This window comes from Ananas comosus, linkage group 13, assembly GCF_001540865.1.
Source record: "Ananas comosus cultivar F153 linkage group 13, ASM154086v1, whole genome shotgun sequence".
Lineage (NCBI taxonomy): Eukaryota > Viridiplantae > Streptophyta > Magnoliopsida > Poales > Bromeliaceae > Ananas > Ananas comosus.
This window is the reverse complement of record NC_033633.1, coordinates 10,327,133-10,339,038: the sequence shown is the minus strand read 5'-3', so window position 1 is coordinate 10,339,038 and position 11,906 is coordinate 10,327,133. Positions and strand designations below refer to the sequence as shown.

General features: G+C 35.5%; 1 protein-coding gene across 2 annotated transcripts in view; it reads right to left on the bottom strand.

The window, feature by feature from the left end:
• LOC109719146 (protein GOS9-like) overlaps positions 372-11,906 on the bottom strand; it is a 38,520-nt gene continuing 26,985 nt past the window's right edge. The window contains exons 1-3 of one of the 2 annotated variants that reach the window (XM_020245681.1): positions 1,655-1,735; positions 1,212-1,406; positions 372-763 (exon numbers count right to left, since the gene is read on the bottom strand). In XM_020245681.1, coding sequence (XP_020101270.1) covers positions 524-763; positions 1,212-1,406; positions 1,655-1,657 — 438 coding nt within the window. In that variant the 5' untranslated portion in view covers positions 1,658-1,735 and the 3' untranslated portion in view covers positions 372-523. Of the gene's footprint in view, positions 764-1,211; positions 1,407-1,654; positions 1,736-11,906 lie in introns of those variants that run through there. The other variant, XM_020245680.1, reaches the window with a different exon arrangement.

Below are 11,906 nucleotides of genomic sequence, written 5' to 3'. Positions count from 1 at the left end.
TTAAACCACAGGATACTAAAGTGAGAAAGTGTGAAACCACAAGGGTTGCATTTGAAGTTTCCCCAAATTATAAATATTTGCACTGGAATGAATAACGAGAATGGGTGATTGAATGTAATTTGTAAAGCAAGTGGATTATACATCGATCTTAGTTTCCTTCCAGGAAAAATGCATCAATATTTTTTTTAAATTTTTTTTTTTTGGGTCAATTGCTCGATGTTCCAGAAACATGCCGCAGAAAAATAGCTAGAAGTGATTAGTAAATGCAACTTAATTGGATATAAAACTATGCGTTCGCAATGAAACCACAATATGAATGAATAGTTATCGCACAATAAGAATAAAGACATTCCAATTAATAGGCTTATCATTCTCTCATAAACAGAGTAGCTCATCAACTTTTATTTATTGAAATATTATACAGAATAATAATACGTGAGGCCATACTATTGGCAACTTTATTGCTCATATATATTTAAACCCGTAAGTCCTCGGGGAAGATGATGAGCATGAAAGTGGAACATCAGCTGGGCAGAAGATAAATCCCGATCGCGTTAACATATGTGGCAGAGCGTCCGTAGAAGGCAACAACCCGACCACTCTGAATAGGAATGGAGAAGGGAGTTTCGCCCGCAATTCCAAATGGCCCGTAATTGCGAACGTTGGTGGAAAAACTGAGCGACTTCACCAAATCGGAGATGCCATGGAAATCACCCATGGAGCCATCTATCGCAGTCAGAAACTCGCCAGGTTGAAATTCGATCTACAAAAAGAATAAAGTATGTTGATTCACAAAGATTAACATTTGTTGCTGAAAGTTTTACAACAAAAGTGTCGAAAATCGAGCCAGATTAGGTTGTGCCGAACTCAAGGCCCATCTAAAGCCTAAGGTCGAACTCTGTTAAGAGCCTATGCTTGGGCTTAGAAGTTGCTCACTTGGCCCAAGCCCTAACTGGAGTGCAATGCTACAAAAGGCCAAGAATGCCGCGTTATTTGTTGCTGAAAGTTTTATCCTTGTATGTTCCTGCCCAGTCTAGCTTTTTGGTTAAAATCAAAATGAGCAAAATTTCAGGAGACAATTGATTCAAAAATTTAGTAAATTGCTCAATAAAATCATGCCTTGAAGCTGAAGTTTGGCATTATGTTTAGCTAATTAATACATCATCGGCGGTTTTATGCGAAAATGTAAAAAAAAAAAAAGAAAATCGTACCGTGGTGGATGTTCCCCCAGAACCTCCCCAAGGGCCAACTGAAAATGTCTTCCCGTCTTCGACATACTCATATGCGAGTGAATCGATCACATCGCTGCTACGAATTACAATCTTTGTCACGCGTGTAGGATAACCATTGATATCGTGATGATTTCCTCCATCTCCACCAAAATATCCAAGCTTGACACGTCCGGCCTAAACATAAACACAAAGAAAGAAATATTTAAATAGTATTGTGCAAAAAAAAAAAAAAAAAAAAAAAAAAGTTATAGCTCCTTCAACTACCACTTTCGCATGTCAAATATGATCAACCACTACCGTGAGAAATATGTGCGCTCTAACCTTTCAAACATGACAAACACTTAAATTTAGAGTGATGATAACATCATGATAAATAATTAATTATCGTATAGTCTCGAGCACCTATAGTAGCAGGATCTCACCATCTGTAAGTTGAGTTGTGAAACTTGAACTTAGAATGAAAGGAGGCTCAGTGATGGAAAAGAGATAAGCGCGTTTAGGTGCTATATATAGAGGCCGAAGATGAAAGTGACTATGTGATAAGTATGATTTATACAAAATTAAATCAAGCAAGTTCACCAACCGATCCAATCAAACGTACGGGGATCATGGTCCAATTAGTTTAACCAGCCGGTTCAGCTCGCTTAATCCTCCTAACCCTTTTGAGTCTAGTCACCGCCAATATTATAACTAGGCTAAAAGGTTTATAGCCTTTTTATCACTATTCTAAATTTGACAGTTGTCATATTTTCTCCTCTTTAAACCCTGGCTTTTTTATGTAGAGATGCTCATAAGCGTCAGGCATATGAGATTTATCCTTCTAGCCTTAGCCAATCTTTTGGAGAGCCAAGCTTCTCCCAATACTGTCGTCAGTCAGAAAGCTGTGCTCTTGCCAGCTGTGTAACCCCGGCTCAGTTAAGACTTATCTCATACTTCTGACTAGTGATCGACTCCAAATCAACTGTAATGTGCCACTTTTTGGAAACTTCATCCATCCTAAAACTACTCTCTACCTCTTGACTCGTTTAACGCTCTTAACCGTTCAAAATACTACAGTTGGTTTAAGAAGTTTAGTTTTACTATACCTTATAGATAGAATTATTTTAAATCTTAAGGATGTCACAGATAATCATATTGCAATTATTCTCGCACCCCATAGTCCCATATGAAAAATAATAATAATAATTATAATTGATAAGGGACTACCAACCACATGCTATATATATGTCTTACAATGAGCGAGATAAACGATTGTCCTTTGTGATTCCAACGAGATAAAAGATCAAACACAGAAAAGATCTCTCCACGGATAGGACAATATAAGGGCACACCGATTCCTACTATTAATTCCTCCTCATAATGTATTAGATTAATAACAATTTTTTTTTAAAAAAAATCCAATTCAAAAATGTATTTCTCAACTTCTATATGTTAGAAGCACTTTTCCCTTATATACCCAGCAATACTATTCAAAATTTTTAAATTATTTCATTATTTCCAAAATTTTTTTCTTATATCCCAAATCTCATTAATAAGTACCATTGTATTATGGGAATATTTAAAGAAATATTTATAGATCAACAAATATATTTTGGTCCGTGAAAGATATATTTAAATATTTTTAAAATTTTGAAGGACCCCTCAAAACGGCACCGCCCCATGCTCTTATTAGCTTAAATCTCCCTGTTGGCGTCCAAAAACTTGCGGACAAAACTTCCGGATGGTTCTTATGGGCGTCCAGCTCTACTTCTAGATGCTCTATCCAAGCAGAAGGGTTATGTTCGTTAAATATTTGAACAATCAGTTTGCCCTGTGGGCCTTCGAAACGCCATCGGATGATTAATCAGGGCCAAGAGCGCTGAAAGCTGTAATCTGGGTGCCTCAAGAGCTTGCTGGATGTTTTCAAGAAGGTTTTAGCAAGCCAAGGGAATATCACCGAAATGTATTTGATTTTCTATTTATCGAGAGAACTTTCATTTCCATACATATAACGTAAGTTTCTTATTCTCTTGAGAAGAGGGGACTAAATGTGACGCTCCAACTACCCAGGGGGGTCACCATTCTAGGACTACTTCCAATCTAGCATGGTTAACTCTCTTAACCTCTACCACCTAAAATGCTATAGCCGGGTTAAGAGTTTTAGACCTATTATATATTATATATAGGACTATCTGTGTCTCACATTCGAGCGGCCGGTTCGACTCTACTTTGAAAACACTAAGGCTTAGTTTGGTATTAAGGTCCATCTGACGCTATTAGATAAAATGGAGTTTAGGTAAAAGCATATCAGGATATGCTTCTGCGTTCTCCGATAGGACCACAGAAAATATATCGTAACTGACTTATTACGATATGCGGAACGCAATATTACTTACGAAAACAAATAAAATATTTTTCAATCGTACTTTCTCACTGCACGTAATGCAATCTCCCCGCAATTCTGAACGAAGCTTAAGAAGGGCTTCTATACTCAGTTTACTTAAGTCGGCTCTCACATGTGGCCTAATCGTGGCTGTAAAATAAACAAGTGCTATAACTACCATGCACTAATCAATCGTGACAATGGGTGTCATACTATTCTAACGAAGGGAAAGAAAATATTGTTCTGTTCCTAATGTTGGTTGATCAGGTCTCTGTTTCTCGCTTTTTCTTTCTCTTTTTTTCTCTCTTGAGTTAAAATAATGTGATGCCCTGCTTTATATGGGGCCACTCATTCTGAAAGTACTTTATACCTCTACTCGCTTAAGCTTGTTAATATTTTGTGGCTAACACCGACCGTTCCTAGAGTAAGTGGCAAAGGGCTTGGTGGTTGGTATCAGACACCCAAGTTCGAATCCTAGTTGATTCACATTTCCAGCTAAGTTTATTTTTAAATGAAATAAACGAAGCGGGTAGCGTGCCTATCTCTCAAAGAAAATATTATAATATATTTTGTGGCTAACTACCATCCAAAATTTTATAATTAGGTTAAAAGGTTTAGCCATAGTATGACTATTCCAAATATTGATAGCGTCACATTTCCTCATCCTTTAAGCCTTGACGTCTTCATAGAGCAAAATTCACAAGGATTAGGTGATACAAGACTTATATCGCTAGTCTTAGCCAATCTATTGTGGAGTCGCGCTCCGTCCAAAATATTCGTCAGTCGGCAAGCGGCACTGTTGCTAGCTGTATCACTCCGGCTCAGCTAAAACTAACCTCACACTTTCGGCTGGTGATTAGTTTCGATACCAACTATGATGCCCCGTTTTTCAGAACGATCACCTATTCTAAAACTATTCTACTTCTTGACTTATTTAATCCTCTTAGCCTTTCGCACTTACCTACCGTACAAAATATTATGTCTGGATTAAGATGTTTAATCTTACTATAACTTTTATATATATATATATATATATATATANTAGTATATATATATATATATATATATATATATATATATATATATATATGACCATTTCAAATCTTAAAGGCGTCAAAGATAATCATATTGCTATTTTTGTGGCACAAAATAATTTCACATAAAATGAAAAAATGATTATACCCGATAAGGGACTATCAACCCCACGATAAGAGGCAAGTCATGAATGAAAAAATAATTATACTTGATAAGGGACTATCAACCCCGCTCATACCGATTACACGAGTGGCCTTTCGGATCAAACAGAGAAAAGATCTATTCTCTCTCACTCGGGGAAGTCCACTTGTAACTTATCGAAACCTCAACAGCGATTATCGAACTTTAACCAACTTGGTTAAAGCGCCGAGACAAATGGTTGGACAAGTTTCATTTTGCATTCCAACAAGGTTGGAAGGGCAAAAACGAGTTTAAGAAGTGTTGGAATGATTTTGGCATCGAACGACGCGAAGTAGAGTCGAGTCGAAACTAAAACAGCATTCTGGAGCATTGTGTACCGGTACACCATGGTGGTTGTGCCGGTACAGCAAGCGACCCGAGCACAAGCTGCTCTCGGGTTGGCCTCTACGCAGCCTTGTACCGGTACGGGAGCCCGTGTACCGGTACACCTTGGCTCTGGCAGCAAGGGTAGGTCTGCTGCAGAATAGAAAGTTGAGGGGCCTAGTTGCTATTGTAGCAACATGTATTATACCAATCCTCTCCCCCTTTTCACAGCAAACACACACACACACCTCTCTCTCTCATTTCTTCCTCTTTCTCTCTCTAGAAGGTTGCCCTAGAGCAAGGAGAAGAAGGAGAAGAAGCTTGGAGAAGGGATTTCGGGAGGATTTGAAGAACTAGAAGCTCTCCTACAAGAAGGCCTTGGCAGAGCTTGGGACTAGAGGTAAGTTTTTGCAAGATATCTTCTAGGGTTAGGATTTAAACCCTAAGTTTTGGAGTTTTGAGCTTTTTAGAGATTTTAGAAGCATGTTAGAGCCATGAACACCATGAAACCCTAGTTTTCTTCATGGTGCTCTAATAGGGGATTTCTAGGGTTTGCATTCTAAGCCCTAGAGATGGTTGGGATGGTTCTAAATGAACTTCTAGAGGTTAGACAAGCTCTCTTTTGCTTGTTTTAGAGATTAAAATCTAGGGTTTAGCAATGGGTTTGGTTAGGGCACCAAATTTAGGGCTTTTGCCTCCGAGTGTTTCTAAGGCAAATTGACCTTGTAGAAACTTAATTGGGGGTATTTCCGACGCGTGGAACAACTCCGTTTAATGTTACGAAAAGGTTTAGACGGAGTTATTGAGAAAAAGCCTAATTCGGCTTCGTTTTGCCGCAGGCGAAAAAGTAAAGCTTCAAAAATTTCAAAAAATTTACCGTAGCATCCTCTCAATCTTCTAAGGTGGGTGGTGCATTTCAAGGACTTCGAAAATCCCTTTATATCTAAGTGTCATGTTTTGAGCATATGTACATATTTGAGCATTTTGCATAATAGGGTTAAATTGTGAACTTTTTATAGCATAATGTAAATTCAAATGCATATTAAATACTTGTAAGAATGTGAGAATGATAATCCCTATGTTTGCATGAATGTGATAAGAACCTAGAAGGGTTAGTAAACAAAAGTGACACCATGACATAGATCTAACGAGTGGCATTGATGAGTCTAGAACACTTAGAAAACAAATGTGGCATTTGGCATGAGAATAAGAACATAGCACTTAGAAAACAAGTGTGGCATATGTACCAGAACTTAGTAGTGTATATGACACTAATGATAGTAAAGAATGTAAAGAAAAGAATGATTGAGACATTATGACATTTCAACCTTAGAGTTAAGGGTCATTTGAGCATGGTCTTCCTTAAAGTTAAAGAATGGATTGAACTTGGAATTCTCAATGTAGAATTGATCGTACTCACCTTTAGTTCTTGCTCGAGGGTGGTAGCTCCCCCTCCAGCGATGTGCTCCGGAGTTGACATCACTGGGCTGTAGCGGGTATCTCCCCAGAGGACGGTCCTATCGGGTTGTAGCGGGTATCTCCCCGGTTATTAGGATTTTGGGTTGGTGAGTTTGTTAAGGGTGAAACCTACGGGTTAGCCAAGAGATTGGGTAAAGAAATTGTGATCCTGCATTCATCATGAGCATTATATCGAGCATCGCATTTTATATTGTTCAGGCATATTAGTTGCATTTGTTAGTTGGTTATTTTCTTTCCTCTATTCTATTATGCCTGATTAGACCTAGTGGGATAGTCGGTGTGGTTGGTTGCCGAACCCACTGGGAACTTTGTTATACTTCTCACACTCCTATTTCCACAGAGCCGAGACTGAGCGAGCCGGCTGACGATCGCGGTAAGGGCATCGCGTCCTAGTTAGAGACCTCCTGAGTGGTTATCATTTTGTAGTCGCATACCCTCTACTTATACATCATCTTTTGTATCTTGATGATTATACTATTATGAACATGTTAAATGAATGATATAAAAAGAGTTTATGTTTAAATGCAAGCACTTACATTTGAGATCATGTGATGTAAAAGAAAAAAAATGATGCAAAATTATAATTGATATTCCTAAGTGTAGTTTATTACTTTCACTATTGGCTATTGCTTGCCCTCGTACAAGCCATTATGTATGCTTCCGCTTATGCAATTTTTACTCTATTGATACATATTGTGCAGCCTTAGGCGGATAGGGAAGGCTCTGTCCGTTCGGCGTTTGTTCGACACGCTCAAACCGGCCAAAAGGATCGAGCTCGGGGCGTGACACCACTACTCAACACTTACACTGCATTATCAGTCAATCACATTTTTTTTTAAAAAAAAAAATAATAAAAATATTATTTAATAATCATAATGGTATTGGTGAATTTTAAAAAATAATGTGATTAGTAGAGAATGGTACATCAACGAGATAACTGGTGCATTCTAAACTTTTTCCTCTTGCTTCGACTATTATATACTTCCTACTCATGATATCTGAGATTACTAACAAATTTTTTTAAAAAATAAAACTAATTCAAAAATATACTTCTTAACTCATATATTTTAGAGGGACTTTTTGCTTGTCTTCCTATCGCTACTATTCAAAAGTTTTAAATTTATTCCTTTATTTTTTTAAATTTTTTTAAACTCCAAATCCCATTAATAAATTCTAGTATTTTGTGTATATTTGAAGAAATGTCTCCAAATGAATCAGCATATTTTGGTCCATCAAAAATATATTACATATTTTTAAAGTTTTGAAAGTAAATGTTAGATATTATCCTATTTTAGATTCATTGAGTGCCAACAAATGCGAATAAATTCGCAAGTTGCAATCAAGCAAATTTTAAAAATTTAAAAATATGTAAACTAATAAATTTTCATCATATTTTATGCATGTAAACTACAAAAATATAAAAATATAAAAATATTAAATACATTCATTTATTTATTTATCGATAGAAAGTATAAATGAATAATAAAATTACATCACCATTTCATGTGTGGCGGACGATATTTTACCGCTCTATTTGAAAAAGGTTACAGAAATCACAAATATAATTATTAATTTTACTTTATTAAGCAGATAAAATATATATATAACTGCAGCAATTGTATCCACACACATGACCATACAAACAATTATACTTACGATTGCTATATTTTTCGCTACATGTATTTTAACTATACTGAATTTACAATTACATCCAATCAAATGGTTTCTAAATATTGATATGTCGCCAATATATATGAAAATAATGTATGCATGAAACTGACAAGACATGCATCGTCGTTTTCACTCCACCTTTCATTAATCAGTTTCATCCAAGTCATCTTTGTAGCCTAGTCGGGGAGAGATTCTACTATATATCAATGTGTAACACCGCGACAATTATTAACAGCCAATCATATCTCTTCTTTATAGTAAAAATAATAATAAAAATATTTTTTAATAACTATGATGTGATGAATTAATTCAAAAAAATAATATAATTAATTGATGATCCTATACTAACAATATAACTAATACATATATTCTAAAATTTTTTCTGGTCGCGCACCCCGCTCTTAGCCACATCAATTCCTTTCACCTACCCAGTCTAGCCGTACTCCTGATTAGTTGACGCGTGCCGAGCTGTTGCACTATTTTGGCCGTTGACAAAGACCGACGTGGCGTAGCGCCAGGTACTAAGAGGATGTTTGGCCTAGTTTTTAAAAAGTGGGCTTTTTTTTGCATATGGCCTTCTAGAAAAAATTTATTTTAAAAATAGTCCTAGCAAATTTATATTTACATTTTTGGCCCTGATCCTGCCACGCAAATGTGATGAATTAATTCAATATCTCTTCTTTATAGTAAAAATAATAATAAAAATATTTTTTAATAACTATGATGTGATGAATTAAAAAAATAATATAATTAATTGATGATCCTATACTAACAATATAACTAATACATATATTCTAAAATTTTTTCTGGTCACGCACCCCGCTCTTAGCCACATCAATTCCTTTCTCCTTCCCAGTCTAGCCGTACTCCTGATTAGTTGACGCATGCTGAGCTGTTGCACTATTTTGGCCGTTGACAAAGACCGATGTGGCGTAGCGCCACGTACTAAGAGGGTGTTTGGCCTAGCTTTTAAAAATTAAGTAGGCTTTTTTTGTATCTAGCTCTCTAGAAAAAATTTATTTTAAAAATAGTCCTAGCAAATTTATATTTGCCTTTTGGCCCTTATCCTGCCATGCAGATGCCACGTCAGCGCCATGCGAGCGGGACTGGGTCAGGGTGTTAAGATGAACACGGTGAATTATTCACTGCGTTCAAACACGATAAATGATTTACCATGTCTAGAGAAAATACAAATATATATATTTTTCGCAATATAAATATTGAAAAGAGGAATAGGGAGTAGGGATATCAATGGGTATAGATACTCGAAATATTATCCGAACCCAAACCCGAATAAATTATTTATATACATATTTATTTTTATTTATTTATACAATATATAAAATATTTAATAATTTATAAAAAACCCGCCGGGTTCGGTCCGGATTCGGGTTTCGGGTATGGATATGGGTATGGATTTTTAAAACCCGCCAAGTTCGGATTCAGGTTTTAATTTGATTTTTAGATTCGGGTTCGGGTTTTGAAAACCTGATCCAAACCGGAACCATTGACATCCCTAATAGGGAGAATATAAGTACGGAACACAGTGAATGATTCACCGTGTTTGAACGCACTGAATGATTCACCGTGTCTAGGAAAAATATATAAAAGAGAAGAAGTTGAATATAAATATGAAACACGGTGAACCATTCACCGTATTTGAACACCGAATCTTTTATATATTTTTTCTAGACATAGTTAACCATTCACTGTGTTTGAACACGGTGAATAATTCACCGTGCTCAACTTGCCAAATAGGCCCCCAGCCCTCCCAGGTGGCGCCTGCGTGGTAGGGGTAGGGCCATTTTTGTAATTAAAAATTTGTTGGGGCTAGTTTCAAAATAAAATTTTTTCAGGGGGTCATTTGCAAAAAAAGTCCTTAAAAAGTGCTTTTGGGTTGAAAAATGATTTTTAGCTCAATAGAGCGTTTGACAATCTCACTTTTAAAATCCGATTCTGCTTTTTAGAATCAGAAAACTGATTTTGAATACCCCAAAATCAGAAGCAGAAAAAAGCTGCTTCTTAAAATCTGATTATGATTTTGGACTCAAACTTCAAAAAAATTTTTTAATTTTAAATTCAATATTTAAATTTAAATTTAACTTTAAATTTTAATTTTCAGATTCATTTTTGAATTTTTAAATTTTAACTTTTAAATTTTAAATTTTGAAAAATAGATTTCAAACTTTAAATTTTAAATTTTAATATTAAATTCATTCTCAAATTTTAGATTTTAAAATTTCAAATTTCAAATTCAAATTTAAAAATTTAAGATAAAATATAAAATTTTGAAAATTTTAGATTTTAAAATTTTAAATTATAATTTTAATCTCAAAAGTATAAAACAAATTTTAAAATTTAAAATTTAAATTTTTAAAATTTAAAATTTTAATTTCAAATTTTAAATTTTAACTTACAAATTTTCAAATTTTAAAATAATTCAAATTTTATATTTTATATTTATATTCAAAATTATTTAAATTTTAAAATTTAAAATTTCAATTTAAACTTTGAATTTTAAATTTAAATATAATTTTAAATATTAATATTAAATTTTAAATTTCATAATTATTTTTTTTAAATTTATATTTTAAAATTTTAATTTTTAAAATTTCAAGTTTTATTTAGATTTTAGAGTTTAGATTTTAAATTTTAAATTTTAAATTTTAAATTTTAAATTTAAAGTTTGAAATTTTAATTCTATTTTTTATTTCTAAATATTGAAATTTTATGGCCAATTTGCATAAAAAATCCACTAGTTTTGGGCTTTTGCAAAATCGGCCCACCTTTTTCGTTTTTGCAGATTCGGTCCGCTTTTTCAGCCGCCTGACCAAAATACCTTATTACTTTTCCTCTCTCCTGTTTCTCCCTTTTCTTTTTTTCTCTCGTTCATTTTTTTTTTCTCTCTCCGAAGAGGCAACGGAGGCAAAGGCGGAGGCGGAAACGGCCCGCCTCGCCTGTCACCCTCATGCTCTCGCCCTCGCCCTTGCTCTCACCCGCGCACCCCACCTTCCTCACCTCCGACCCCACCGAAGCCGCGCCGCGCCTTTTTTTTTTTTTTTCCTCTCCGACTCTCACTACAACAAAAAGAATATTTAGTGGCGACTTTTTGGTGGCGACAAGCACTGTCGCCACCAATGTATTTAATATGGTGGCGACATTTATTTGTCGCCGCCGATTCATAGGAAATGGCGGCGACATTTTTTCGTCGCCGCCGATTCTTGGGAAATGGCGGCGACATTTATTTGTCGCCGCCGATTCTTAGGAAATGGTGGCGACATTTATTTGTCGCCGCCGTTGCGTAGAAAGTGGTGGCGACAAAGTGTCGCCGCGATATATCACTACAAGAAAAAGTAAATTTGGCGGCGACTTTTTCGTGGCGACAACAGTTGTCGCCACGAATGTAGAAAATATGGTGGCGACATATAAATGTCGCCGCCAATACACAAACAATGGTGACGACAAATAAATGTCGCCGCCAATACACAAACAATGGTGGCGACAAATATACGTCGCCGCCAATATTTTAATAAATGTAGCGCGGAGCATTTCCAGACATCCCGCCCTTAATTCCCTCCGCCTTTTTGGATCAGAAAGTTATCTTCTTTCATCTCCCTCTCAAT